General features: G+C 38.5%; 1 protein-coding gene across 1 annotated transcript; it reads right to left on the bottom strand.

Annotated features, from left to right (window-relative positions):
• Positions 1-26641, bottom strand: LOC121430702 (probable ATP-dependent RNA helicase DDX43). The gene is made up of 20 exons (XM_041628058.1): positions 25917-26641; positions 23218-23273; positions 21128-21290; positions 19536-19581; positions 18392-18456; positions 17373-17454; positions 14938-15038; positions 14028-14083; positions 13188-13306; positions 12366-12476; positions 11582-11655; positions 11025-11092; positions 10455-10555; positions 9345-9432; positions 8164-8223; positions 7054-7121; positions 4759-4868; positions 3729-3867; positions 2237-2324; positions 1-773 (listed from the first exon to the last, which is right to left on the bottom strand). Exons 1-20 carry the CDS (start codon positions 26494-26496, stop codon positions 519-521), a joined length of 2430 nt encoding a protein of 809 aa, XP_041483992.1. The 5' UTR covers positions 26497-26641; the 3' UTR covers positions 1-518.
• Between the last annotated feature and the right edge of the window lie 836 nt (positions 26642-27477).

Genomic DNA, 27477 nt, shown 5'->3' with positions numbered 1-27477 from the left:
TTTTTTTCTGGTTCTAATCTCAACCTTTTTTATTCTATTAAGAACCCTTTCTGTTCATTATTGAACAATGGTTGGATCATTCCCAATCTTTCTAGTTATATAATACTGCTCAATAAACTTTTTTTCAAGAGTCCTCTCTCTTTCTTTCTATCTCTATTTCCCTCTCTTACTTTTAGCCCCTTCCTTTTTCAATTGGTTTAAAGTCATCCAAGTGAGCATTTCATGAATGACTTTTTTAGACAAGTTATCCAACTAATCCTGTTTTATCTGACAGTTACCATAGTAACAGTGCTTCTCAGCCAATCAAATTCAAGGAAAGTTGTCAGATCTGACAACGTGTCGGATAAAAAATGTTGATGAAAAGCTCCCGATTCCAACCCTGCTCGGCTTCATTCATTCCGTCTATCTTACAAATCTTACATTCTTACTGCTCGATAACTTTTATATCAGTGCTAGTCTTCTATACTTCAGTTTCCTTTTCCTTCGTCTCATCCCTATCTCTCTCTTCATCCATTCTTCTACCACCAATCATCTCGCTCATCCCGCTTCCTCCTGCCCCCTCCTTCTCCACTCCTACCTCCAAAGCCGAACCCACCACCACCACCACCGAACCCGGAGTCCCTATCCCGCCCTCGGAATCCTCCTCCACCGCGACCTCCACCTCGTCCTCCTCCTCCTCGTCCGCCGCCTCCGAACTCTCTCCTCTCGTCAGCCATCCTGTCCTGGTGCCTCTTGAAGCGCTCTGCCATCTCCACCAACTCATCGGGTACTTCCTGCAGAATTGAAAAAAAAGCAATGTCACGATGCAGTGCACAGAAAAGTCACCTACGTGTACAGTAAAAACTGTCTATAGTGACCATCCAAAGGAAACACAAAATGTGAGGCATTATCGTGAAATTAGTAACCTCTCTCCTCATGTGTATCGGTGTGTACAAAGTCAATGGGAGTGGGAAAAGTCACCAATGCTGACGAAATAAACAGCAGTGAATGGACTGGTGGCTTAATTAAACCAGGATAATGCCAAGTGGGGCCTTTATAGACAGGTGGCTGCTATAAACAAGTATACTTGGCAAACTGAATTACCAGTCGTTCGTGGACGCATTGTTTTTTGTGGATGAAAATGAAACGACAATTCAAAAGAATATATGAATAATGAAGACATCAAAGTTGGTGCTTATCTCATCAGATTTTAAACCACCATGTCACTTTAGTACAAATGACCTTCCTCTGATCATGCGTAGAATCTTTTGATCATGCACAGAAAGGAACTACGAACTGGCTTATTGTTACTATGTCATCATGATTGTAACCACCAATAAAAATTTACAACTATTATTGTAACTTCGCCATTCTTGTAACTGCTGTGGAAGTCTTGATTATGATTGGCTGCTGAGCCCCGTTACTAGGGTAGTTATCATAATGGCAAAGTTACAATAGCTATAAGTTCTTTATGAAACAGGCCAAGGCGTGACAATCCTTTTTGAATAATGATTTTTCCTACGTGACCTACCGTGTTCGGTGTCGATAATAAGAGCGTATCTCACCTTTTGTTTAAATCAGAGCTTCAAATTTCAACAAAGTGATAAAAAAAGACTTACTCTTTCAAATTAAGCTCATTTTGTATTTTTTGGACACCAAATAACTGTTTTAGATATTCACAGGAAACATTCCCTGGCTAATTATTGTTGCTTTGGTGGTGGCTGGTCAGGCATTTTTTATTTTTCAGTTTTTTAGTTTTAGGGGCTAATTTTTACAACATGGAGCGTTGTGGCCCAGTGGATTAGTATTCTGTCTTTGAAACAGGGGGTCGTGGGTTCGAATCTCAGCCATGGCGTAATTTCCTTCAGCAAGAAATTTATCCACGTTGTGCTGCACTCAACCCAGGTGAGGTGAATGGGTACCCGGCAGAGTTAATTCCTTGAATGCACTAAGCACTGAAAGGTAGCTCGAGCTAAAGCCGGGGTAATAATAATAATAATAAACAATGGGCCTCGTAAAAGAATATTTCTAGATAGATAGCGCTATACAAATGCCTATTATTATTATTATTATTAACTTACAGCCAAAATCTGCAACAATGTTGGATAAGCTTTGACATTGCGATGAATGGAGATTTCTTTTTTTTTTGGGGGGGGTTATTTTCCAAGGCTCGTTTGAGCATTTCGGGGGCGAAATTGCCCCAGCCCCTGTGAATCAGTTTCCTGCTGGTCACATTTTATTTGGAATCGTTACTTACCTGGCCTGCTTCTTCCATGATCTTGATGATGTCACCGGCCCATCTCCAATCTTTTCGTGTCATCAAAGTCAGGGAGGTCCCAGTGCGTCTGAAGGATGAATATGAAAAAAAAAGAACATCCATAAAAATTGATATTCATTGTTCGAAATTGAAATCTGAAAAAGGAATACTCCAACACTTAATTTTGCCCATTTAATTGCGGGTCTGGCAGCCACTGTGTACCGTCAGATCGACGATGCTCTATCCTGCATTTGGTTAAACGCCAAACAGCGTAGCAGCAACTGACGCATGATGTTGATATAATTCATCAATCTCCTGCTTTTGATATTAATTTTGAATTGCCCGGGAACAGAATTCCAAACTTGAGCAACACCTTGTAGATGCATGCCAGACCCAAATTGCTACAAAACATGATTTTGTGTACAAAGTCAATGCGAACTGAGTTTTATCGTTTTATTCATAAAGATATAAATATTTTCGCTTTCATTAGCTGAAATCACTTGATATTTTAGCATATGCATGCTTTAAAAAGGTTCTGCAATATATTTGGACAAAGAAAAATAAGAATTACAAACTGATTCAGAAAACAATGAATTACATGAAAACTAGATTTTTATATATTAAACCAAAATTTTCAAATCAAATATAGCATTCTATTCTAGGAACTTTAAGTTGAATAAGGATGAATTGGCACAATTACATCATAATTATTAATAATAAATAAAATCTTACTCCTTAATACAAATGAAGTCTTCATTTTACTTGGAAAAACTAAAGATACAGTCATATAGATTACATCGCACGCTATCAGTGTGCAATTTGGTTTGGTGTTGACGCATTCAGCGGCCAAGAGCTTGAGGGTGGGGTGATTCACCCTCTACCTGGTAATAGATCAGCCCCAGAGAACCTGTCTTAGATCGGGGGGGAGGGTACTTCCATTGAAGATTGGATACCATGCGCGACCATGAGGTCTCAAAAAGCACCCTAAACATGTATTTTTCATATTCTGAAAATGCACCCCTTAACAAGTACAGTATTGATGCGTGAAACCCCACCCTAAGTAATGGAAACAAAACGATACTATTGGCAAGTATTCCCTGATTTGAACCTCTAAACAAGTACAGCGATAATTATTATGTCACGGACTCGGTTTTACCTTCACCTACATCATTGGGTTTAGTACAGCCCCACTCGCGCAAATCGTACTCTATGCACGTAGTGTTGACTATTGAGGCAAAACGTACATCCTTTATAAAACATTTTAGTCTTGAATTTTTTTGTACCCTCGCAAATTTTACCCTTAACAAGTAGCTTTCCTATCGAAAATAGATACCCTTTTTTCATATTTAAGTGTTTTCGAATTACGTTACCTACGTTACGTGCCCTATCTTGAAAAAGACATCTTTTTTACATTCTTTTTATCGTGCATGGTATCCACTCGTCAATGTAAGTGCCCCCCCCCCCCTCCGGGTCTTAGATAAGGTAAACTTACCCAGCTCTGCCTGTTCTTCCTACTCTGTGAACATACTCCTCTATATGGTTAGGACAGTCAAAGTTGAAGACATGGGTGATATCCTTAATGTCTAGTCCCCTGGATGCTACATCGGTCGCTATCAAGATACGAACAGTACCTATGGGGAAGAGAAAAGGAATCAAATTTCATGATAATGATAGTAAAAATAATATTCAGTTTTTGTTCATTCAACATCATGTACCAATTAGCATCACTAGGTGCTAACAAAGGGACTTTGGATGACATTACCCCGGCTTTAACCTGGCAAGTTTTTTTACAGCACACAAGCGTTTTCAAGGAATAAATTCTTTCAAGTATCCTCTTGCCTCACTTGGGTTGAGTGCAGCACAATGTGGATTGGTATCTTGCTGAAGGAAATCATGCCATGGCTGGGGTTCAAACCCAAGGCCCTCTTATCCACTATTATAAGCCACAACACTCAACTTCATGTGATGGGTTTCTACTGCTGCTACTTCGACAACCACCACCAACCTACCAATGTTTCTATTACTATTACTACAACTTTTCAGTGTTAACCTTTATGAAACAGTCTAGAGGGAGGTGTTTCACTCAGAGTTAAGTGTGACTAGGATCACACTTAAATTACAGATCTGTGCGGTACGGAGGGCATCATCATATCGGTCACATCATGCTCAGAGGAGGCCCAGTTCTGTGCATTCATCAATGAGGTGATGTGTTAGATGATGTGTGTCCATTGCCCTTTAAGCATGTTGACACCAACTTATCTTGCAATAATTACAAGTCAATTTTCAATCCCAAAATTAATCTAAAAGTCTTGTAATTCATTGCAAATCTGCAGCATAATGGTGGTATACATCTTTAAATCAAGAAGTTAAAACTGATTCATCAGTGAAAATTGATCAATCAATCCTAAAAAAAATTACTATGAATTGTATGTACGAAAATTTCTTGCAACACCTTCTAAATCATACTTAACTTTGTGAAAACAACCCCCAGGCTTTATGAGGATCTATTACAACAAACTTACCATCTTTGAAATCCTGCAGCGCTTGTTCTCTGTCATACTGCTCTCTGCCTCCATGGATGCACTGGACTGCCAAGTTCTTGAGACTCATGTCACACGACAGGCTGTCCGCCCTGCAAACAAAGGACAAAGGTTATTAATTCCTGTATTTCGTGTTTTAAACTCCTTGTGTCACAAGAAATTACAAGGCTCATCAAGAAGGGGCAGCCATGGGCAGCCCTGTTTCCGCGGTGATCGCTAACCTGTTCATGGAAGCTTTTGAGGAACGTGCGCTGAATAGTTGCCCGCCCGACTGCGCCCCTAGAGTTTGGAAGCGATACGTAGATGACACGTTTATCATCACGCATAGATCCGCCGCCGATGACCTTTTGAGCCACATGAATTCGCAGCAGCCCTCCATCTGTTTTACCATGGAGATGGAGTGCAACGAGCGCATTGCCTTTCTAGACACTTTGGTGCACCGTGACACCAGCGGCCGACTGTACACCACCGTATACAGGAAGCCCACACACACCGATCAGTACATTGCTTATGATTCGCATCACCCGATGTCCGTTAAGCGCGGGGTAGTGAAGTGTCTTTACGACAGAGCTTCACGCATCGTTACTAAGCCCCAGTGCACAGCTACAGAGAAGCAACACATCACCTCGGCTCTTATTTCTAACGGTTACCCGCGCTCCTTCGTTAACCGCGTCGCTAAGAAGAAGAGCGCCCCGTCTGAACAGCTTGCGCAATTTAAATCCGCTATAGTAATCCCGTTTGTTGATGGTATCGCGCATCTTCTCCGCCGGCGCTTGGAGAGGCATGGCATCCGAGTTATATTTAAGTCCGACAGCATCCGCAGCCAGCTGGTCCGTCCGAAAGACCGCCCGATCCCCGACAGACGCGATGGGGTTGTTTATAAGATCCCTTGCTCGACCTGCGACAAAGTCTACATCGGTGAGACTGGTAGACCTGTGGGGGAACGCATGAAGGAACATCGCCGTGATGTTCGGCTTAGGCGCACCGATAGCTCTGCTGTTGCAGAACATGCTTGGGACTCCGATCATCCACCTAACTGGGATGAGGTCAGCTGCATCGCTAATGATAAGCATTGGTATACGCGGCGCATTAAGGAAGCGATCCAGATCCGTTTGCACCCGAGCAATATCAACAGGGACAGCGGCATTGAGATCCCTGATGAATGGTTACCTACCATCCGACGGCATACTGCACCCACGGTTCACAGCGCGCGGCGCCCGCACCAGCGGGTGCCTGACACCAGCGCGGACGCTGATTGGCCGGCTGCATCGACCAATCACAGCGCGCGGTGCACGCCCGAGCGGGCACCAAGCACCAGCGCGGACCCTGATTGGCCAGCGGCTCCGGCCAATCACAGCGCGGCTCACGCCCGAGTGGAGCCGGACAATAGCTCCCGACGCTATATAACCCGTGCGCAGCAGCGTCTTTGCTCATTGCCTGACGAAGTCTAGCAGCTTGCAGACGAAACGTCGCTTTCCTACTACGTTTGCTACATCGTGAGACAACTGGTTATTTCTTCTACTCAATCCTTCACCACGATGAACCTCTTCCACATCAAGGCTCATCCTGTAAGTCTGGTGAACCATAGCACACTCAATGTCATGCATTATTCGCAGCATACTCTTTTTCAAAGTGATTACAAATCTCATTTTAAATAAAAAACAATTTTTCCTAGTATCTGACTCATAGTTCTGGGCCCCATCTTACAAATAGTTACGATTGATCCACTCAATCATAATTCTATGGAAATCCATCAGTGTCATAATTTTTTCTATAGGAAATTTGCACAATGTCCTTTGTAAACAAAGAGAAGCACAGTGAATTTTCAAGAAAACAATGAATGCATGAATATACATCATAGTTAGAAAATATTTTGAACAACCATGAAGAATACATGTTGACGTTGCTGGCCGTCCATAGTTGAAATTGATCGGATCAATCGTAACTCTTTGTAAGACGGGCCCCTGATCACTCCTTTCCTGTGCTTGGATTTAGCCCCCCCCCCTCCCTTCCCCCACGGTTCCATGATATTTGCTCTGGCGACAATTGCTCCACTCTACATCCCACACAGTATTCGAATGACCAACTTCAACCCTGGGTTTAACACTATACCCTACCCTAAACCTAACATAAAACCCTAATGCAGCCCTAACCCTAACCCTACATCTTAGACGAAATTCAGCCCGGAGCAAATTGTCGCAGGAGCAAATGTCGTGTCACCTTCCCCCCCCCCATGATCTATAATCCCTTTTTTTGTCAAAGAATAAATATACTCACATGACTTTCCTTCCGACGAATACAAGAACTTTCTCATCGTCTGTCATCGTCTCAAAGAATGCAAGAAGCTGGTAAAGATGAGAGTAAACATACACTTTAGAGGAGGGAAAATATGAGCAAAGCTTAATCAATTGATTTCAAAGTCAATGTTAGATTCCTTTTGTAATATTACTGCAACAAGAATGAACCAATCTTGACCATGTATTACATAAATCCAACCAAATGTGTATGCACAAGGCATGTCAAAAAAACAAGAATGCATTGGGGAATTATGGTAATGTCTTAAATTTTTCATTCATGAATTATTAGATAATAATAATAATGGCATATTTACCCAGGGTAGCCACTTCAGTTCCGAAAACTGTTCTCCCAGCGGACCCTGCTACCTTTTTCATAAAATCACACAATTTCTCATATTCTTGCGAATTTTCATTTAATTCTTCTTCATTTTTCTAAAGTAGATACCTTATATCATGATTTCTAAATCTAATTAATCAACTCTGTCATACAGTGTATCTTCTACTTAAATGTAATTGCTCACGTATACATGTAAGGTGGAAACCCAAATTTCCAATGTATTCGAGATATGCTAATCGTTTTGTCATACAAGTCTATTTTTTTTTGTTACCTAAAGTTTTAGTATTTCACTATTGACTATGTTATAAAAAACATTGAACTTTTTTGCAGAGCTTCGCCACATCTCATCTGAACGAGTCTGAATAACGAAAAGAAGGCAAAGTTGGCTCAGTTGGTAGAGCATCTGCCTGTCGAATCAAAGGTCGTGGGTTCGAGTCCACCCCAGGCAGATGACTCAAGCCTGCATTGTGCATAAACGTCTCTCCCATGTTCCATAGATGCAGGCAAAAAACTCCATCCCTTGGATAGGATGTTAAATGGAGGCCCTGCACAGAGGAGAGTCACCACCTTTGCATGTTAAGAACCCACTGTACTATTCGTATATGAGTAGGGGAAACCCCGGTGTACTAGTCCACCTCCATTCCCCAAATCCGCTATATAAGGAGAGGCCTGCGGGTCATAGTGATTCAGTTAACTTTTTGCCTCCCAGGCACAGGTGATGCCAAACAAATATTTTTTTAAAATGATACCTACCCTGTCGACCTTTTCCTCTTCATCTAATATCTCGATGAGTTGTGTTACATTGTGGCAAGCCTGTAATAAATACAAATACAAATATTTAAACGGTTAAAAAATACTACATCAAAATTCTTGGACAGGGGATTAAAACTGAGGATATTCCTAACTTGGAAATGATGCATGACTCAATACAGTTGGATGATCCTAACCCTAGACAGAAAGACAAGAATATTCATCACTATAGAACGTTATTTTGAAAAAAGGGATTAAAGTTGACCAGTCTTTTGAAGTGCCTTAACCCTCACAATACTGTACAAAGGTGACACAAAGAGGATTACATTTTTCCTAGTAGGGTCACCACATTAGCTCCAAAGTTGTCGCATTAATTAAGCACATCCTGTCGGTGATTATAGGCTATTCAGTATTTTAACTACATGTAGGCTAGTATTTAGTATTTTAACAGACTGGTGTCTGTTAGGGGGGGTGGGGTCAATTTGATTCCTCCCCAACTTACCTAAGAGTTAAAGTTTATAGCATTACTTGAGTCCAATAAATTCGTTGGAATATGGTTACAGCATTAATGTTACCATGGTTAAAGTCTGTTGGTTTGGTTTATTTACATTAATAGTGGACCGTTCATGCATTAACACTAGTAACAAGTGTCAAGTTAGCTCCCTGTAGAAAAAAAGTGCAATCACTATAATTGGACGCTTTCTAAACATATGTACAGAATCAAGCAGTATCGGGAAAGAAATCTGCATAAACCACAGCTTGAAACCACAGATTCAAGACCATCTTTGTGAAATCAGGCCAATTTTTTTTCATTACAGGTAAATTCCAGTTGTGGTAACGATATCAAAATGAGTTCGTACAGAATCCAATTAAATGACCACCAAAGTGTCTGTTTGTATAAATAAAAAATATGTGCCAAAGGATTCTGGAAGAAGTTGTGCAATTGCCAAGAAATCAGCAAATAAGCACAGGATTCGGGTCAAGCGTCGGGCCCGACATTCACTGCAATAATTATAAACTGTCCCACGTGCGCTTATCTGTGTTGGTGATCTCCGGTGTGAACATTTTTCAGCGTAGCTTTCAAGATTTCACTAAGTTCAGTTTATGAAACTGTACCAGATCTAGATCCTTGATGATATACTGACAATTAAGCCTTGTTTTACAGACTTTCTCATAAGACTTACTGATAGATCTAATGATCCTACATTGACGTGGACAGGGTGCTTCATGTAGTTCCTTGCCAGACGCCGAACTCCATCCGGCCATGTAGCACTGCAAAATAGAAACACCAGATAGTATTATGCTAATTACACTTTTCCTGGCATTTTGCAAGGCAACGCTGCTGATAGACTTTACAACTTCTACGTCACATAAAGCAAGCTGGATCCAACCTTAATGGAATAAAATTTCCATGAATGCTGAGAATAACATCACTTTAACACGTTCTTTTAGAAAATTAGATATTTAGTACATACATTTAAAAAAAATATGAGTACCACAATACACCAAACGGTCGCCGTTACTGTTTCCAAAAGAAGAAGGCGATATTTTTGGAGTGTTAGCTGAAAGGGATGATTTATTGGTTCCATGACATTTGCTCTGGTGACAATTGATCCGATGGAAAATCCACACGACACACGTTGAGCCAAACATAAAACCTAACCTCCAAAGCTACATGTAAATAAAGGCTAAACCGTATCTTTACATTATTATGAAACAAAAAGTGTACTACAATCCCAACTCTAACTCTATGCCCTCTGAGATATTGAGCCCGGAGCAATTGTCGCAGGAGCAAATGTCGTGTCACCGATCCGTGAAACAGCAGGGGGGTGGGGGTCGAATTGACCCACCCCTTCAGCATCTTCCCCACCATCCCGCCGCCCCACCCCTACCACAGTTCTCCTTACCGAACATGTGAACACAGATTCCAAAGTGAACCATGCTATATTCCATAGCCCTGTTTTCTGAAGTCAGGTTCAACATAGACCCATCCACAAACTCTGCTGAAATTACAGGAAGCCAAAAATGTCACAATTAAATCCTTTGTGTTTCCATTTGCAACTATTTCGTTTCCCCATGCATTTTAATGATAACGAAGATAACTACTGAAGTCATTATTCTTCGGAAGTCGTGAATGATTTGAGTGTCAAATGAGTTGATAGTTTGTACAAGTACCGTTAGAAATATGCGCCACTATTGGCTAACCATAGTTAAACCACATCTTAAGACCAGCGTTCAGAATAGATGGGCCAATGTGCTGGCACGACATATACACAGGAAATGCTAGGACTCACCTTGTCATGATGGTTTGCCTGTCGGGTCTCACGTCAAGTAGAATCTTCATAATTTGAGGTTCAAAACCCATATCAAGCATCCGATCAGCCTCATCAAGCACCTATGGGTTCAATCAGATGGAGAGCAAGTACGATTAAAGCCTATTTCAATTTTAGTAACACCCCCAAAAGTGCATGTCACTATTCCATTTAATTACTGGGTATCACATGACCTTTTGACATTTCCTACTGACATGGTCTCAGACATCTCTCGAACTTGGTGCAGGCTCAATCTACCGCCTATCATCATGAAAATTGTTATTCAACCTGCTAATAAAATTGTTCCAGAAATTCAAACTCGCTGTGAAATATATTGAAAGGAAGTGATTGAATTAAAGTTTTGTAAATATCAGATGTTAATTGAAAAAAATTGTGAAAAACTTTATATCATTCCTTAAATGACTGAAATCTTTATACATTTTGGAACCTTAAAATGATTATTTTTGCCATACATCTTTAATGATTTCTTTAAAGAATAGCATTTTTTCATTCATTTTTTTGTACGCTGTGCATGGACTGCAATTTACTTACCAAAAATGTAACCGACATGACATTTACAATCTTGTTCATGATTAGATCATTGAGCCTTCCAGGAGTAGCTAAAACACAAACAAGTAAAGAAAAATATAGATCATTCCTTCTTTTCAATTCAGAACAATTCGATATTTCATTTGTTCCTATATTTTGACACTTATTGGACATGTTAATGAATAATTTTTTTTTTTTTGGGGGGGGTAATACAAATTGCGACATCTAAATCCTCAAGTAGTATTCAGTGAGAGCTTCAAAGACCACAAAGACAACAAACGCTTGAAGTTTGTGATTCACTCAAGAACATTATGTGCACTCTGTGCAATGAAAGAAACTCTTGCATCTGGTCTTTGTCTTTGACTTTACACTTTCAAAATCTGACAGAATGAAAAATAAAAATTACATCAGCTCTTCACATCAGCTAATTTTCAAAATTATTGACTCTGAATGACCAAGTTTATATTTTGGCTATTTTGCAGACATCCCTGCCTGGTGACTTACTGTTAGTTTGAGGCTAACAGGTCACATTTGATCTTTCGACTAGCTCTGATTCTTACCTATAATAATCTCAACTCCATCAGTCACAACCTTGATCTGTTCTCTTCTGTTTCCACCTCCGTAGACGCAAACACTATGTGAATATTAGGACAGAAAAATAAAATTCAGTGTTCACAGCGATAAATACTCCAGGGGCCCATAACACAAAGGTTAGCGACTGATCGTAGAACATTTTTCTACGATTGATTCCACTGACTACAATGTACAATCAATCAATCAATTGTGAAAATCAAGAGTGCGATCAATCGCTAACCTTTGTGTTACAGGACCCTGATGATGATTTTCAATCTAATAAGAATCTATGTTTTTAAAACCATTTCTATGTCAATATTTGTTCTGTAACCTAACTTTCATGTCATGTTATTAGTAATTGCCTTGTGTTGCTGGAAGGCCTCATATCCACAAGCATTGGCCGCAGAATCCAAACAAACAAAATTAACCGTACTGCAATTTGTTTCACATCAAGGCTCAACAATAAACTGAGAGTGCACATCTTGAGATTGACGTATAAGATACACTCACCTATTAAGATGAACAGTCAAATGTCACAGGTCAAAGAACAAACTATAAGCAGATGGCTGCTATAGACAGGTAGCCGCTATGACAGGTTTAACTGTATACGCTTTTGATGAAAGGTCAAATGTCAAGTTCACTCTCATCGTTTCATGAAAGGTCAATTTTCATTGAACAAACTTCACACTAGCCTTTTGCTGACAGGTCAAGTGCCAGTCTGGTCAACTTATGATGAAAGGTTGAGTGTCCTACGTCAAAGTTCACACTTACCTTTTGATACCCTTGTAGGAATACTTGTTGACTTCTGATTCAATCTGAAGAGCAAGCTCTCGAGTTGGTGAAAGGATAAGAACGTTGGGACCACCACGAGCCTTGCGAGGTCTGCAGGATATTAAAGCAAAGGTGATTGTGTTTAATCGATGAAATGAATTTTGATTCTCAGTAAAAGGGAATCCAACCCAAACACAAAGTTGTTCTAGATGGAAAAAAGCAGAGAAATTAATATGTGAAAGCTTGAATATCAGACAAATAATAATTTACAAGAAAAATTAGTAATCAATTTTATACCCATGGAGACGTCATATTGGCCGCATTTGTGATGTCATAGTGAGTTAAATCGAGGACTACTCTTCCACTTACACAAATATCTAAAATGACTACAATGTAATTTTCTCAAAAGTTTTACTTCTTCATGAGGACATAAAACAATATGCTACCTGGGTTATACTTTGATTACTGCCCCAGGAGAATAAGTACCACAAAATCCTGATAATGAAATACATGGCCTATGGCAAAGTTGTCCTTGCCCCCTTGTCATAATTTACTTACTAAGCTGCCAGTTTGAAATTTACATAGTCTTAGGGATTTTAATTTTAAAGCTGCCATAACTTACTAGTTACTTATGACCAAAGTTCCCCTGTAAATATAGACAATATTCAGTGATACCTTTAATTCATTTAAACCTAAACTTGAGTTGTGGATGGAACGTTAAAGAGTTTGTAAAATCAAGATTTACTATATTATCATATACACCTGACAAACCAAATGTTATTTCTATCACCATTTCATCCTTTTAATGACAGGTGTACTTACACTGGCTGTAAATCTGTATGGATGAGGGCCGGTAGGAGGAAGGCTAAAGTCTTTCCGCTGCCCGTCTGTGCAATACCTATAAGATCGTTTCCTTGAAGTGCTACCGGCCAGCCTTGGCTCTAACAGACATGAAGTAAGATGTAAGAATGAGATAAGACTGAACATTGGGGAAAATACAAATTTTAAAATATGCCTGTTAAGATTTAAATATGGACAGCATTGTATTACTTGAATATCCTTAAAAAAATAATAATGAAATGCATTGGATATGTTACAAACAGAGATTTGGAATAAAATTTTGAATATCATCTCCAACTCATCACAGAAGAAATTTAAAAATCCAGCTATTAAAATAATCAGATTCTCACTACAAGTACCCAGTATGTCTCAGAGATAACAATCAGGATATTAATATTGTTCTTTTAAAACTTAAATTCATTTCATCAATTAATGATGTCAAATTCTCTAACTGAGAGGCTTTAAATGCTGGTAATTATTTTCCAATTGCATTTATTTCATTTGCAATTAATTTCTTCTTTTTTAAGGCACTTCCTTGCATATTACTAATCAACAATCAAGCTATCTATGAGCATTCCGATCCTCCCTGCTGCTAGGTAAAAATATGAAAAGAAAAAATTGAAGACTATATCTGAAGTACATTTTCTGACCACCTGAGTCCAATTTCACAAAGACTTATTGACTACTCAAAATTCCATTGAAACCTTGATTTTGATTGGCTACTGAGCCTGCTACCATGGTAGTTGTCATAACGGCAAAGTTATAATACTTGTAATTAATTATGATACAGGTAATAACATTTGATTTTTCCTTTTTTTTTACCTGTATAGGTGATGGTTTGGTGAACTTTTGCTTGTAAATCTCCCTCAGAATTTCAGCTGCAAAGTAAAAAATTAGATGAAAATATTTTTGGTTTCACCATGTATTACAGTCCTGAAAATGTCTGTTGGGTAATCTTTCATTTCAAGCTAGTGAACTTTGCTCTTCGTCAGTCTGCTCTCCTGATGAAGAGCAGGGGCCAATTGCACGAAAGGGTCTTTGCAAGAACCGTCTTTCGTGTCACCCATTTATACTGATGCGCCATGTGAAACGCATCTTGAATAAATTACCTGCAAACATATTTCATTCATCCATTAAAGTAAACAAAATCTTTGTATATATAAAATGATGTGATAAATCATAAAATTGTATACAGATTGATTTAAATGCTAGCTAACAAATTTTATTTGTTTATCATACATTTCAGAAACATCCCGCATACATTGCATCATAAAAGATGGGCGACACGAAAGACGGTACTTGGAAAGACCCTTTCGTGCAATCGGCCCAAAAGTTCCTTTGTTCCAAACATTGAGACCATCATGTATTAATTATCCAAAAAATTACCCAATAATCCTTTCAGGACTATCTTACATGGTAAAACCAAAAAGCTATGTCATCTAGTCTCACAAACAAGGCCTTCAAATCTCACCAAGGAAAAATTGTAATAGCCTTTGATTGTTCATTACAACAGAGAAACACAATCTCTCTTATACAGACAAAAATCTCTTTGAGACATATTACGAAAGTCGGCATGTCGAGGGGGGCTGAATTAGCAACCACCCCCGGAGACTTAAATGACTGCAACAAAATATATATTGTATAAAATAATCATTCATATATAATCAAGGACAATCAATATTAAACAGACTGATTTATTGAATTTATTGATTATTCGGTGCCGTAAACTTACGATAATCTTCAAAAGCTTCTTCAAATGTTCTCACAGGCTTCGGAACAGTTCTATTCAGCTCCTTTGCGCTCTCATCTACAACGGACACACCAATCACCTCTCTGTAAAATGAAAAGAGAAAAAAAAGGAAATGTAATTGTAAGGTGAACATTTTGCAGCAATTTTATCATCCTTATTCTTGCAACAAAATAACTTTGACAATTGCAGCAAACAGGATAAAAAGGACAAATGAAATAAAATGCAAGATATTACAAACTGAGATTTTGATGCAACTACTACTACTTCTATTACTACTACTATTATTACTACTACTTCTATTACTACTACTACTACTATTATTACTACTACTACTACTTCTATTACTACTACTACTACTATTATTACTACTACTACTACTTCTATTACTACTACTACTATTGGGTTTGGAAGAGATTGTGGATGAGAGTATGTTGATATGGACATGTGTTTGGGAGGGATAGAAGGGGGCTTGAGTTTGAGGTGGTTGGGAAGGGGGGGGGTGACCATAGAAGACATGGAAGAAGCAAGTGCTGGCGGAGTGTAGAAGGGTTGGCTTGAGGAAGGAGGATGCACTGAATAGACTCCTCCCTCTACCACCACGACAACCATTTTACTACCACTACTACTACTACTACCATTACGAAAATTTCCCGTTTGATTCTCGACCTCACTTCGGACTGCAAACTGCGGTTTCATACCCCGATTTGTGTTTGGAATATCTCAAACAACTTTTCCAACCCTGATAAACCCATCTTGGCCAGGTAATCCCCTTGTCTCGATTTCACCACCACGGGCCAGCTAAATGAGCGTTGAGCCAAGGACGAAATGATAAACAACAGCTGTGCTATTACGTAAGACTTGTCTGCCTGTAGAAGGATCTTCGGAATGAAATTATTGTATTCGATATTAATCACGTTTTCAAAGGCATATTACATTCAGACATCCAATACTAGTCCATTTTCAATTTCGAACGAAGAAAATCGACCTTGAAATAAGGAAAGTAAGCGAATAAAAATTACGGTATGCTTAGCATGCAAGGACCGCGATGCATGCATAGTTTCTGTCCGTCCAGCAAGAAAATGGGTTCACACATGGGTTCAATGATACAGTCTTAACGTTCGAAAAATAGAAGTAATGGCATACCAACATACAAAGTATAATAATCATGCTGCTGATATGCACAAAAATATGAAATCATTATTTTTTTTACCCCAAAGTCTTATTCATAATTTAAATACAAACTATGCCTGTAACTATTTTTTTAATCGCAAACGTATTATCTATGTATAGGCCTACACCTCAACTTTGAGAAAAGGACATTTATAGGCCTCACTACAGATATGATTGGCAAATGCACGTTCTTTAGAGGTGTAGAAAGGGGGTGGATGAAGAAAAATAAGTCTAGAAAGAAAAAAATTAGACAGCCAGACAGAGAGAAAGAAGGAAAGAAAGAAAGGAAGAAAGAAAGAGAGAAAGAAAGAAAGAAAGAAAGAAAGAAAGAAAGGAAGGAAGGAAGAGAGAGAGAGAAAGAAAGAAAGAAAGAAAGAAAGGAAGGAAGGAAGGAAGAGAGAGAGAGAGAGAAAGAAAGAAAGAAAGAAAGAAGGAAGGAAGGAAGGAAGGAAGGAAAGAAAGAAAGAAAGGAAGAAAAACTTTCTATCAACGCGTGTATACATGGAACTCCATGCGCTCGCCGGAACACATTGCAATCCATTGCTGTGACCGTAGATGCTGGGGTGAATTATCTTCGGACCGAGGTCAAGAAACAGGTGTTTCTATACTTAAATTTCATGCTTGAGGGCAATAGGATTTGTATTACTGGGAGAAAAGATTTGATAAGGAAAAATGGGGTATACAGCTCTCAAACGCGAGATTTTCGTCATGACTACTACTACTACTACGGATTTGTATTACTGGGAGAAGAGATTTGATAAGGAAAAATGGGGTATACAGCTCTCAAACACGAGATTTTCGTCATGACTACTACTACTACTACTACTACTACTGCTGTTGCTGCTGCTGCTACTACTATTACTACTACTACTGCTGCTACTAGTACTACTACTGCTACTACTACTACTACTACTACTACAACTACTACTACTACTACTACTACTACTACTACTACTACTACTACTACTACTACTACTGCTACTGCTACTACAACTACTACTTCTACCACCAGCACCACCACCACCAATACTACTACTACTAATAATACTACTACTACTACAACTACTCCTTCCACTACTACCACCACCACAACCACTATAACCACCACTACTATAACTACTACATTTGTGATACAGGGTGAAATCATCTCCTATATTTTTTATATACAAATATTTTTTTCAAGTGCATGCACATCCTCCTTGAAATGTAAAAAAAAATAGATCTACCACAGCAAAAGAGAAACTAACCTCAAGGCATCAGTTTCCTCTTCAGATAAGGCTTTAATGGAACTGTGCTCATGATAGAAATCCTTTATGATGTCAGGATATGCTGTAAATCATGTAGTAGAAAAGCAATGTGATAAAGTTACTGAAGATCACCATGCTCTGTTTTTTTGATTTGTGTACTCCAACAAAGATTCCCCTTCCTCTGTCATCATCTACGTGTACATGTACAAATAAGTGTTAGATGTTTGGCCAGACATTTCAACAAAGTTAAATGCATCCATTTAAAGTATGAACACTACATGTATCACGAGTCAACAATTTGGTAGTGTTCAAAAATAGAAATCTTTTCAACATATAGAGTACTGAAGCAAATAATAACATAACAAGAAACTTTTGATTTCATTTCATTCTTTTTATACCATATCTCTGCGGAGCATGCAGAAAAACATTCTCATCCTGAGTTTGGTGGGCATCGGTCCATAGGGGCCCAAGATGTGACCACTGAAATCGCTCTAAATTGGTCCGATTCCAAACACAAGCATGAACCAGGCAAATTTACAAGATTTTTAAGATTTCAATGGGGCTTACTAAATGGATTGGTCATATCCTGGGATACAATTCAACATTTTGTCGCCTTCCTGCACAAAGGCCGTTAGCACGCACTACGGGACACCTTTCCGCGAAAGGGCCGTTAGTTGCGGACTGCGCGTTGCCTTCCCGCACAAAAGCCATTAGCGCGTACTGTTCACTGCACGATAACGGCCCTTCCACAGAAAGGCAACGTGCAGTGCGCGCTAACGGCCTTTGTGCAAGAAGGCGATGCGCAGTGCGGCTAATGGCCTTTGTGCGGGAAGGCGACGATTTTATGTCAAATCTGGTGTGTGGATGACATTTGCCACTGTTCTCTACCAAAATATGGTCATGACAATGCTAAACGCACAAATCACAAAAAGGATGGTGTCACAATGGCAACTGGTACTCTCTATATATATCCTGATTGCATACACAAAGAATGAGAGACATTTAAGGGGAAGGTATACCTTTCCATTTGGCTGCCAAGTATTGCTCTGATTCTTTCTCAAGTGTATCCCAGTCTATCTTCCTCCTAGTAGGGAAAATAAATGAAACAAGTGAAAGGTAGAATTTAATATTGCAACTAAAGCCTATTATATATATAATTGCAGCAAACAAATAAAGGCTTCATTTCTTTTTCAACATGATCATGATATTGATGATGATGGCGGTAATACTGATGATGGCGGTAATACTGATAATGATGATGATGATGTTGTTGATGATGATGATGTTGATAATTACCGTGTTTACACATTGACTCGCCTCGGGTGTTGAATCCGCGAGCCGGGTTGAACACTGCGAAGAAGGGATCAGAGATCGCGTTTATACGTACATATAAAAAGGCGAGTTCAACACGGCTCGCGGATCTCGAACGGAAGAAGAATTATGACGTCGCAAATTAAACGCGGGAAATTCACCGCCGGAATCGAATCTTGTCCGTGCGAACAACAATGCCAAAAGTGAAAGCGCGCGCAGTGACCTGGTCAAGAGAGTTCGACAAGGCTTTCTGTTTACACACGAAAAAATTGCCGAGTCTGACTCGGCTCGCGGGTTGAAACCTACGATTTTGGCGGATCAAAAAAGTCGTGTTCGACACGGCTCGCGGATCACACTGATCGCGTTTACACAGCATAAAATTGCCGTGTTCAGCACGGCTCGCGTGTCGAACCCCCGAGCCGTGTCACTGTGTAAACACGGTAATAGATGATGATGTTGATAATGATGATGATGTTGATAATGATGTTGATGATGTGTTGATGATAATTGTGATGATGCTGATGGTAATGATGATGATAATGATATCAAATTTAAAAAGAACTACATGTATGATAGCTGACAATAAGCATTCGGGTGAATGACACTTCCGGTGCTATACAACAATTTTTTTTCACCCCTACCCCTGGATTCATAGCAAATGATCAAAGAACAATATTGTAAAAACTAATGTTTTTATTGTCATTTTTTCACTTTTTTTTTTTTTTTTTTTTTTTTAGAACTTTTGTTCTAGCTTTAGAACAAAATTGTAAAAATAACACTTAACTGCAAAGAAAAAAAAAATCATGCAATCGATCGCTTTGAACTTAGACCTGCAATTAACTTTTTACTTACGGTTTGCTAGGCGCATCATCTCCATTCTGGTAAGTGCTATCAGTTTCTGATCACAGGATGTAAAGGGTTAAAGACAGTTAGAAATCAACATTTTTGTTTTGAAGGCTACATCAGGGAATAATTTTGCTTTACAAATTTGAATCGCATTTTTTGTCATAAAAGAAAAGCTCTCAACAAAGTAATTTACAGTCCTATGGATGTAAAAATATGCTATACAAAAGACTTTATGCATAGCAGTCCGTCAAAAATATGGGGTGAACTGCGATGCGACACGAGGAAACACATTCCCTGTACGTGTATATGAGGATCTGGTAAATTAAAACGTTATTCACTTTTCAAAATTTGATTTCATTATCAGATTATAAAGGGAAAGAGCATTGTGTGAAAGTTGCTAATTAAAATCTAATCTGGTTATATACAAAAAGTTGCATTCTGAACCATTATATTTTTCCATCTAGTATATTACCATTATACTTTTGTATCTTTGTGCATGTAGCTTAATAACAGATCAATATGAGAAATAACAACATAATGGGGTGTTTCACAAAGATTTTAGTATGACTATTTAGAGTCGCAATTAAATGCTGACGCATATACAATGCGCAATCTTATTTATACGTAGTGAGTGCGCCTCCTCTTTGGTCATGCCTTATATAACAAATTCAAACCGGGCATTTAAATGCTTGAATACTCAAAATCTTGTGAAACGTCCCTCTGATGCAATCATGTGACAGCACTATTATAAGCTTTCATGCAGAGTTTTGTGAGCTATGACTCAATGAAGCTTCCCAGTTATACCACTGTATATGTACATTAGAATGAATGAATGACTACATGTATATTGGAAATTATAGTGTAGACCTGGGGGGGGGGTCATAAAGATGTTCTTATACAAGAGTGACTTTAAAAGTGACTGGTGATCCTTTCTTGTGGTAAACAATATTCAAAATTAAAGATAAATGCCAGTTTTGATAACGATCTCAAAATGACTTTTTTACAGAATCCAATATAATGACCACCCAAGTGTCTGTTTGTATGAATAAAAAATATGTGCCAAAGGATTCTGGAAGATATTGTGTAATTGCTGAGAAATAAGCAAAATATAAAGCGCGGATTCAGGCACTTCCGTCGGGTTCTTTATTCCAGCAATAATAATATACATGTACACTCTCCCATGTGTGCCTATCTAGTATCTACGTTGGCGATCTTCTGTGTGATCGTTTCTCAGCTTAGATTTTATGATTTAACAAAGTTCAATTTATGTAACTGTACCAGATCTAGACCCACGATGATATAGTAATACTTAACCTTGGTTTTACAGACTTTCTCATGAAATCAGTGTTTTACTGCAACAACTTTCATTTAGCATGTTCATTGATGATTATTTCGCGCATAAGGTTCACCAGTCATTCTTAAAGACGCTCTTAACTTATCAACAGCTTCATGAAACACCCACCATTTCATAAAGACTTTGCATGTTTACTATCAACCAATGAAATTCAATGATTTCAGTAGCTTTAAACTGCTATTGCAAATTTGTTATTGCAACAAGTTTTTTGAAAGAGGACCCTGACTTTGCTGAAAATTCCCACCATTCTTATTGAAGCTGAAACTAGAATTCTGTGGCTTGCTACGGTATCGCCGAGCATCTGGATCCGTTAGTTCGTCTATCAAAGCCTTTGCCTTTTCTTTCGCTTCCTCTCCTCCAAAGAGATTGATCGTGGTCTCGTATCCATCTGATTCTCGGGACATGATCTAAAAAGATACGTGTAGACAGGTGAGTCAAATAACGGTCATAGGTCAAAGGTCAGAGACAGGTCAAAGGCCAGTGAATAGCTACAAATTACAAGCAAAAAGTACATATATATATTAATGCAGAATGTTTTCTCATCTTCCTCCTTTATACTTCTACTTTTTAGATGTTTTTCAAGATTGTCATTCATCATCTTCAAATCCTCCATTTTTTCTCCCTTTTTCCTCTTCTTTCCTCTACTTTTGTTTTCCCCTTCTTCTTCATGTTCGCCCTTTGTTCATTTTCTCCACCTCCTTTTTTTCCTTTCTCTCTTTTTTTCTTCCTCAGGTCTTCAGGAACAATATTTGGAATTAATCAATAACTGCATCAGTTGAGGCATAAAGTTTACATACACCCATCATAAAAATCATAAAATTTGATATATCTTCAGTAATATACTACCATGGCGAATTTCGTATCAAATGTAAGCGCATATAAGTTCTTTCACATGATTGGGATGTCTTTGGGATTGAAGTATATTTCAGGTGAAATTTTCTTTGAAGGAAAGAGCAATATTCTTGCCAAATGTAATCAATTACATGTATTTCTATAGTTTGATTTTATAAATTTACATTTTGAAACATCCTTTTGTAGAAATATAAATGTCAAATCTAATATTTATATTACATTTTCTATCATATGTCATCAATGAACAATTCAATATCAAATTGAAATGTTTGTGCTGAGAAGTAACTAACACAAATAAAATGTATGAAATATTTTTGTCAAGTTTTCATTTCAAAAATGTCTAAAATATGAAAATTAGGGGGGAATGATATCTAAATATTTTACAGCTCCTGATGACAAGGTGATGTGATGAAGGGGCATGACCAACTCATCTGTTTGATATAAAATTTGTCATGATAGCACAAATATCCTATAAGACGCAGTAAAGTTCATGATGTTTGGCAAGTGTCTACGTTTTTTTCAATTTCCTCAGTATGTAAACTTCTGGCCTCAACTGTATTTCTTTCAAAACAAGTGCCTGGTTTCAGGGGAAACCACATGTGCATTGCGCAATCCCTACGAGTCATATTTGAATATTTTGCAATGCCTTATTATTCTTCATTTTACCATGCAGTGTGTGTTAAATTCAAGGACACTTTCTAGTTTTCAAAGGTTTGGGGGAAATTCGGAGGAAATTATCCCATTTTCAATGAGAATGATTATGCACACTACTACCTTATGCAAGGTTGAGATTAATGAGAACCGTTTTCTCAATAATTTTCGCACACGGAACTGTATTACTTGTCCGATTTTCTCCACGGTCCTAGTACGTCCATGCTTTCTCACATTTCTGTTTTCTTGACCGTATCATACTAAAATCAATCACTACAAAATACATGTAAAATAACTAACCATTCTGGTTGAGATTAAGTACCGAGATCATAATGGAAATCTCATTTGAATTCAATTCCTTGATCACCTACACAATCTACATGTTACATTACAAACACTAATTGTTATCATTTCATAAAAAAATTCAGTCAAAGATTATATCCTGAAATTCCTGGCCCATTCCACTTGCTTATGAATTATTTATAAGCAAGTGTTTTTTGCACAATTTTTTTTAAATTACATCTTCAATTTAATTGAATTAAAATATATGTATATATTCTTTACTCACCAACATAAAACTTTTTTAAATAAACATGGAATGGATGAGGAATTTCAAGATAAAATCTTTGTCAGCAACTTTTAGAAAATTACTCACTTCCTACATAGAATCCATGGTAAAGAAATGACTACACTCTACAGGTTAAAATTTGCAGGTTAGATGACATCTGAGAACATTTGAGACACCTTACTATATCTTCATATGGGCTTCAAACAGAACTAAAATAAACAAATTCTTCTTCTTAACATGGAAATATCCTCTCGGTTCCCTACCTTTATTCTTGCTCCACTCTCTTGTTCCAATTCTCTAATTTTTGCACCTTGTTTCCCTGTAATACAATAACATTTATAAATAAAAAGATTTATAATAATATTCCGCATTTATACAGCATTTAACACATTGGAACGAAGTCTCTTATACCCTTTTTACACAGGCTAAAATTTCCTTAACCCCGTACTATAGGTGGGGCTAAATAGCCATTTAACAGCATTTTTGCAAAATGGGCTAACCCCACCTTTAGTACGGAATTATTTGGCCCTGCAAAAAAGCAGGGTTATCCCAGCAATTGCGGTGCTAAGAGCGATAGTACGGGGTTAAGATCGCTAGTGTAAAACGAAAGTGGGCTAAGCTTAACCCCGTACTATAGGTGGGACTAAATAGCAATTTAGCCCCACCTATAGTACGGGGTTAAATATTAGCGTGTGTAAAAAGTGTACGAGTGAAGTACTTGTACTACGATCGACAAAAACCACTAGTCCGGGGTTAGCGAGCTTCGTGTGTAAAAAGCAAGCATTCCTTATCCGGGGTTAGCAATAACAATTTGGCATGTGTGAAAAGGAAAAAAAATAGTACGGGGTTAAGGATAGTACGGGGTTAGCGATAGTCCGGGGTTAAGAAAATCCTGTGTAAAAAGGGTATAAGCGCTTTACAGATATATTATTACCCCAGTCATCGAATCCTTGCATGCCTGCATACAATGTATGCACCATCTCCACTCCCTGGGGATCATTCCAACAAGAGTTTCAAGACTCAATTACTAGGCATACTACATAGGCTTTCGGATCCTACCGGGTACCCATTTAACACCTGGGTGGAGAGTGACAAACTGTGGATTAACGCCTTGCCAAAGGACGCTAGGCCATGGTGGGATTCTAACACAAGACCCTCTGATTTCAAGGCGAGAGTCAGAAATGCTACACCACGGTGCTTCCACTTAAATGATTACACGTCAATCAATGACAAAAGAAAATTCAGAAACAAATCTATCCCTTCATCAAGACATCCCACATGATCCCATCAGGGACCTGTTTCATAAAGAGTTACAACGGTTGTAACTCTTTATGAAACCGACCTGTGGTGAATATTCAATTATTAAAAAAGTAGTGTTCAGGGGAGCGTTTCATGAAAGTTTTCGGCACTGACAAGTTGGTTTTCTCTGACAGCTACCATAGTAACAGTCAGAGGCAAGTGCCTCACAGCTCATCAAAACCCAGGATTTCACTGAAATTATCAGCACCAACAATTTAGCCAGTGCTGACAACTCTCATAAAACACCCCAGTTGTTGATTGTTGGAGTTTTTACTCCTAGGCCTAGAATGAAGAGTGTTAACTGTTAAACTTAAAGGACAAGTCCACCCCAACAAAAACTTGACTTGAATAAAAAGAGAAAAATTCAACAAGCATAACACTAAAAATTTCATCAAATTCGCATGTAAAATAAGAAAGTTATGACATTTTAAAATTTTGCTTATTTTCAACAAAATAGTTATATGAACGAGCCAGTTACATCCAAATGAGAGAGTTGATGACATCACTCACTCACTATTTCTTTTGTATTTTATTATATGAAATATTTTCATTTTCTCATCATTGTCATGTTAAATGAAGTTTCATTCCTCCCTGAACATGTGGAATTCCATTATTATAACATTTTGTGCTTCAGGCAATGAGGTCCTAATCATCAAATTCGTAAAAATTGAAATATTGTATAATTCAAACAATAAAAAACAAAAGAAATAGTGAGTGATGTCATCGACTCTCTCATTTGGATGTAACTGGCTCGTTCATATAACTATTTTGTTGAAAATAAGCGAAACTATGAAATGTCATAACTTTCTTATTTTACATCCGATTTTGATGAAATTTTCAGCATTGTGCTTGTCTGATTTTTCTCTATTGATTTAAATCAACATTTTTCTGAGGTGTACTTGACCTTTAAAAAAAGATTCTATCCCACCATTGTCACGATCAATGAATCATGAAAGAGCACAGTAAACATAAGAAACATACAACTTAGTAACAATTTTGATACTTTTGGCTTTCCATACTTAAACCACAACTTTAAACCTGAGTCTAAGTTAAAGGGGAAGTTCACCCTGAAGAAAACTTTGTTGCAAAAATAGCAGAAAAATCGTAAACAATATTGGTGAAGGTTTGAGAAAATCCATTAAAGAGTAAGAAAGTTATTAGAGTTCAAAGTTTTGGATTTGTGACGTCATAAGCGAGCAGCTGCCCCATGTGTTATGTAATATAAAATGCATGAATTTCAAATTTTGCATGGTTCCTGATGACTTAATTTTGATTTCTATTAATGATCGGGTGTGAAATGATTTTTCTATTGATCTATACAAAAGGAACAGTGAAAACCATTTTCAATTTTATGAGAAAATGACATTTCATTGATTTTTTACCATTCGCTATGTAGGAATGCTGCTCGCATATGACTCACAAATCAAATAATTGAAATTCTAATAACTTTTTAATTATTTGATGAATTTTTCTCAAACCTTCGGCAATATTTTTATCATTTTTTCTGCTATTTTTACAATTAACTTTTTGTCAGGGTGAACTTCCCCTTCAAACCTGAGGTTAAGTAACAAAATGATTGAATTAGGTCAAGAATGTTACAATCTACTTTTACACATGTCATAGACTAGATATAGGCCTAGATCCCAAGTTGTGGTTTTCCTACCAATTATTTTGCCCACATACTGATTGTCCACTACAAGTGATGTTTTATTGTCATCTCTTGATCCATCATCATCTCCTCTTCTTCCTCTTCCACCATGTCCGCCACCTCTCCAGCTGTCTTGAGAATCATTTTCACGCTCACTCTTTCTCCAGTTTGGACTTGACGACTGTCTGCTGTCATCATTATACCTTATTGAATTCCAAGTTCTACTTTCACCTCTCCATTCTCCTTTGCAATTGTCATTTTGACGGTCATTTTTCGGATTCCTCTCCGAGGCGTTCTCAAGAAGTACAAGACCGCGGCCGCGCCCTCGGCCGATGCCAGGACTTCTGCCCCGATCTGCGCCGCGACCGCTGTATCCTGTACCGCCGCCACGGCCAGCGCTCGATCTTGCCCGACCCTCCCGGTATGATCCAGACGCCGAGCGGTCCCCTCCGTAGCTGCTGGACGGCTGCTGCTGCGAGTTTGAAAGACCACCATCCCACGCCGACCAAGAGTTCGTACTTTGCGAAGGCCGCGATGCCGAGACAGAAATCCCTCGCATTTCATTCTCGATTTCCTCCTCCCAATCCTCGCTCATTTTTGATAAAGAAGAACGCTATTTAACAAACAATACAGAAACGCAGCTATGTCTGGTTCGTGTTCAATAAAATAATGTAGCGTACAATTCCCATTTAAACGTGTATACACGTACACACACGTGCGCGATTAATTACGGAAGTGACATCGTCAAAACATTCAGTAGATCCCGGCCGGCGCGCGCCCACTTTCGGTACTTCGACACACAGCTAGATCTCGATGAGAGATAACAAAAATGCATGAACTGGCGGATGGGGGGGGGGGGGCACAGCCGGCCCGTGCCCGCTACCCCCCCCCATCCCCACCCGAGAGGTACAGGATTGTGCCCCTCCCCCTTTTGAAATGAAAGTGAGAACTTCTTTTTTTTCCTGGTCAAAATTTTCCTCGGGGAAACGTGCCCCCCCCTTTCGAACTGAATCCTGGATCCGCCCCTGAATGCATGCATTGATGGCACCTGGGGGGGGGGCACTTACATTGACGAGTGGATACCATGCGCGACCCCAAAAATAGTACACGTAAAAAGATGTCTTTTTCAACATAGGGCACGTTATATACGTAAGTAACGTGATAAGGGTGTCAAAAACACGGTGCCAGGTAAAAATGGCAGAGGTAAGAATGGCAAAGGTAAAAATGGCAGAGGTAAAAATGGCAGAGGTAATAATGGCAGAGGTAAAAATGGCAGAGGGAAAAATGGCAGAGGTAAAATGGCAGAGGTAAAAATGGCTCGCAAGATTAATCATGATTACAATGCTTTATGTGCATAGATGTAATTCTAACAAAATCACCAAGCGCTTATGTACAGATGACTATGATGATATGTGAATACTCTTAATGGATTCCTAAAATATAGTCTTTAATATCTTCCTGTAGTGTTTGGGGGTTAATATTTACAAAAATTTCAGCTCGCGCTTCGCGCTCGCATTATTTAGCGAGACAGGTACGTATCATGATTACATAAGATTGATTATAATGTCCCTTAAAA

This window comes from Lytechinus variegatus, chromosome 17 (assembly GCF_018143015.1).
Source record: "Lytechinus variegatus isolate NC3 chromosome 17, Lvar_3.0, whole genome shotgun sequence".
NCBI classification, from domain to species: domain Eukaryota; kingdom Metazoa; phylum Echinodermata; class Echinoidea; order Temnopleuroida; family Toxopneustidae; genus Lytechinus; species Lytechinus variegatus.
Note: the sequence above shows the minus strand (reverse complement) of the source record. Positions and strands in the feature narration are given on the sequence as shown.